Below are 4,130 nucleotides of genomic sequence, written 5' to 3'. Positions count from 1 at the left end.
AGCGCACCAAGGAAAACATCCCTTGGTTGCCCCTCAGATTTAAAATTCAAAATTTAAAAACTAACCTGGGCGCTTAGCGCGAGGTCGCGCTCTAAGCGCGTGGCTTTGTGCAGCCCACTTCACTTCTGCTATTGGTACCCCTCCTTTTGCTGACTTCACCTGTTGGGCCTTTGCTTTTCGTACGCCCTGTTTGCTGTTTGCACCTGTTGGGCTTTTTTTTTTAACAGAAAAATAAAAGCACTACATTTTTACACTAAATGTTGGGTTGCCTCCCAACCAGCGCTTAGTTTATTGTCTTTAGCTAGACAGTAGGCCCTCTCAAGGATCATTTAAATAGACAATGGTCGTCAATCGCTCTAGTTGTCCTCCGTCATACGGCTTTAAGCGCTGGCCATTGACGATCCATTTCTTCTCGAAGTTCTCTTCTCTAGGGTCCACCAATTCCACTGCTCCATGAGGTCTAACTTCTTTTATGATAAACGGCCCTAACCACATGGACTTCAGCTTACCTGGGAACAGCCTTAGCCTTGAGTTAAAGAGCAATACCTGCTGCCCTGGCTGGAATTCTCTCCTCTGCAGCTTCTTATCATGATATGCCTTCGTTTTTTCCTTGTAAATTCTGGACGATTCATAGGCATTCAGTCTCATCTCCTCTAACTCCTGAAGCTGTAATTTCCTCTTTTCCCCGTATGCATTATTGTCAAAGTTAAGCAACCGGAGAGCCCAATATGCTTTGTGCTCCAGCTCCACTGGTAAATGGCATGACTTCCCATACACTAGCTAAAATGGTGATAAGCTGATGGGGTCTTGAACGCTGTCCTATAGGCCCAGAGAGTATCATCGAGCTTCAAGGCCCAATCCTTTCTGGATGATGCAACTGTCTTCTCCAGGATTCGCTTGAGCTCCCTGTTAGAGATTTCTACTTGGCCATTCGTCTGGGGATGATAAGGTGTGGCCACCTTATGTCGGACATTATAGTGCTCCAGGACTTTCTTCAACTGGTTGTTGCAGAAGTGCATTCCTCCATCACTAATCAAGGCTCGTGGGACTCCGAAGCGGGAGAAAATGTTCTTCTTTAGAAACTTGATTACTACCTTGGCATCATCCTTCGGCGTAGCTATAGCCTCCACCCACTTGGAGACATAATCCACTGCTACCAAGATGTAAATATTTCCATATGACGAAGGCAGGGGTCCCATGAAGTCTATGCCCCAAAAGTCAAAGATTTCCACTTCCATGATGTTCTGTAAAGGCATCTCATTTCTTCGCGATATCCCCCCAGTTCTCTGGCATCTATCACAACAACGCATAAACTCGTAAGCATCTTTAAAAAGAGAGGGCCAGAAAAAACGTGATTGTAGCACTTTTGCTGCTGTTCTGTCCCCGCTGTGATGTCCACCGTATGATGAATTGTGACAGTGCCAAAGAATGCTCCGTGCTTCTTCCTTTGTGACACATCTTCTGAATACATTATCTGCTCCTGCTTTGAACAAATGGGGGTCATTCCACACATAGAAGCGTGCATCGTGTAGAAATTTCTTCCTCTGACTCCAAGTATACTCCTCTGGAATGACTCCCGTGGCTTTGTAGTTTGCCATGTCTGCAAACCAAGGTCTGGTGGTAACCTGCAAAAGAAACTCATCAGGAAATTCATCTCTTACCTCTGGCTCTTCCTTGGTGACTTCTTCATTCTTTAACCGAGATAAGTGATCGGCTACCACATTCTTGGATCCTCTCTTATCCTTGATGACGATGTCAAACTCTTTCAATAAGAGGACCCATCTAATTAACCTTGGCTTTGAGTCTGTTTTGGCGAGCAGGTGCTTGATGGCAGCATGATCTGTAAAAATGGCGACCTTCGATCCTATCAAGTATGACCTGAACTTCTCCAAGGCAAAGACAACAGCTAGCATTTCCTTTTCTGTGGTGGCATAATTCAATTGTGCTTCATTCAGGACCCTGCTAGCATAATAGATGGCATGAAATACCTTATCGTGTCTCTGTCCTAGTACTGCTCCTATGGCATAATCACTGGCATCGCACATTAGCTCAAAGTCTTTATTCCAATCTGGTGCAATCATCACAGGTGCAGTAGTGAGCTTGTCCTTCAGTGTCTGAAATGCTGCTGAACATTCTTCATCAAACTTGAAGGCCACATCTTTATTCAGCAGGTTGCTTAGGGGTCTGGCAATCTTCGAGAAGTCCTTGATAAACCTCCTGTAGAATCCTGCATGCCCTAAGAAACTTCTGACACCTTTAATATTCAATGGTGGTGGCAGCTTCTGTATGACATCTATCTTTGCCCGATCAACCTCAATCCCTCTAGCTGAGATCTTGTGGCCTAGGACTATGCCCTCTCAAACCATAAAATGACACTTCTCCTAGTCCAGCACTAAGTTAGTCTCTACGCACCTCTGAAGTACCATCTCTAGGTTCCTCAAACAACTGCCAAATGAGGGTCCAAAAACCGAGAAGTCATCCATGAATACCTCGATGCTTTTCTCCACCATGTCTGAAAAAATGGCCAGCATGCATCTCTGAAATGTGGTTGGTGCATTACACAACCCGAATGGCATCCTTCTGTAAGCAAAGACGCCAAAAGAGCATGTGAAGGCCGTCTTCTGTTGGTCTCTAGGGCCCACTGCAATCTGATTATATCCTGAGTATCCATCCTAGAAACAATAATATGCCTGCCCTGCAAGTCTCTCCAGCATCTGATCCACGAAAGGTAGAGGGAAGTGGTCCTTTCGGGTGGCCTCATTCAGCTTGCGAAAATCGATGCATATTCGCCAGCCAGTGACAATTCGTGTTGGTATCAAGTCATTCTTCTCATTCCGTACCATTGTCATTCTTCTCAGTTCGTGTTGCTAATTCCGTTGAGATCTGATATATGCCATCCAATTGCTTCCCTGTGTTTCTTGAGGATATCTACTAACCTGTTTTCCTCCTCTGTCGTGAGTGCATTGCTGATTACTACAGGTTTGTCTTCCTCCAAGAACACAAACTTTAGATGATCGGGCAATATCTTCAACTCTACTTCTTCTCGAACAGAACTTTCTCTTCTAGTGTCTCAAATTTGGCTTCTCCCTCAGGAATACTATCTTGTCGATCCAAGTCTTCCAAGCAAGCCTTCAGATCTTTCTCCTCTTCACTGGTTAGACAGTCCAAAGCATTTACCATTGCTTTCTCCAGTGAAGACTGTGGTGTCTCGAGAATACTGACATCTTCCTTATCAATCTCTTCTACTCTGAAACACTTCCAACCTTCCTGTGGATACTTCATCGCTTTGAAGAGGTCGAAGGTGATCTTCTAATTGTCAATACTCAACTCCAAGTTCCCATTCCCCATATCCACCACATAGTTGGCAGCCAGCATGAATGGTCTGCCTAAGATGAGGGGAATGTCTGTGTCTTCTTCGATATCCATTATGACAAAGTCCACCGGAAAAGTAAAGTGGCGTTCCTTGACTAGGACATCTTCTACCACCCCGTACGGCCTTGTAATCGAGCGGTCTGCTAGCTGAAGCGTCATCTTGGTAGGATCTATCTTCAGATTCCCAATTCTTTTACACATTGACAAGGGCATCAGATTGATACTTGCTCCTAAGTCAATGAGGGCCTTGTTCACCGTCTCTTTTCCTATGGTGCACGGGATGGTAACACTTCCAGGGTCCTTAAACTTCTTGGGTAGCTTCCTCTGTATTATAACGCTGCAGTTACCCCCTACAACAATGTTCTCATTGTCAATGTATTTCACCTTCTTGGTGAGGATGTCCTTCATAAATTTGGAGTATAGGGGCATCTGCTGTAAGGCTTCCCCGAATGGCATAGTGATCTACAGCCCTTTGAATATTTCCAAGAAACGCTTGAAATAGCGTTCCTTGTTCTTCTTGGTGGGTACCACAGGATATGGGAGATCTTGTGGTAGGGCTGGTGGTTCTTCTTTCCTGGCTTCCCGCGCTTTCTGGCTCTTAGTTGTAGGTGGTGATGCCACCTTCTCCTCTTCTTCTATCCTTTCTTCTGGTGTCTCTGTCCTGTCTTCCTCTGACCGGTCTTTTTCTTCAACCTTACCTTCCTCCTGTGCTTTCTTCTGCCCTCGAGTCAGCACGGCCTTGCATTCTTCCTTTGGGT

General features: G+C 45.3%; 1 protein-coding gene across 1 annotated transcript; it reads right to left on the bottom strand.

The window, feature by feature from the left end:
* Positions 1-3,309: 3,309 nt before the first annotated feature.
* Positions 3,310-3,828, bottom strand: LOC102670108 (uncharacterized). Its single transcript, XM_006601465.1, has one exon. The coding sequence runs from the start codon at positions 3,826-3,828 to the stop codon at positions 3,310-3,312; it is 519 nt and encodes a 172-aa protein (XP_006601528.1).
* Between the last annotated feature and the right edge of the window lie 302 nt (positions 3,829-4,130).

Source organism: Glycine max, chromosome 17 (assembly GCF_000004515.6).
Source record: "Glycine max cultivar Williams 82 chromosome 17, Glycine_max_v4.0, whole genome shotgun sequence".
Classification (NCBI taxonomy): domain Eukaryota; kingdom Viridiplantae; phylum Streptophyta; class Magnoliopsida; order Fabales; family Fabaceae; genus Glycine; species Glycine max.
Note: the sequence above shows the minus strand (reverse complement) of the source record. Positions and strands in the feature narration are given on the sequence as shown.

Excerpts from the sequence above, each read along its gene's own strand:
- LOC102670108 (XM_006601465.1), bottom strand. The coding sequence starts at position 3,828 with ATGCCATTCGGGGAAGCCTTACAGCAGATGCCCCTATACTCCAAATTT.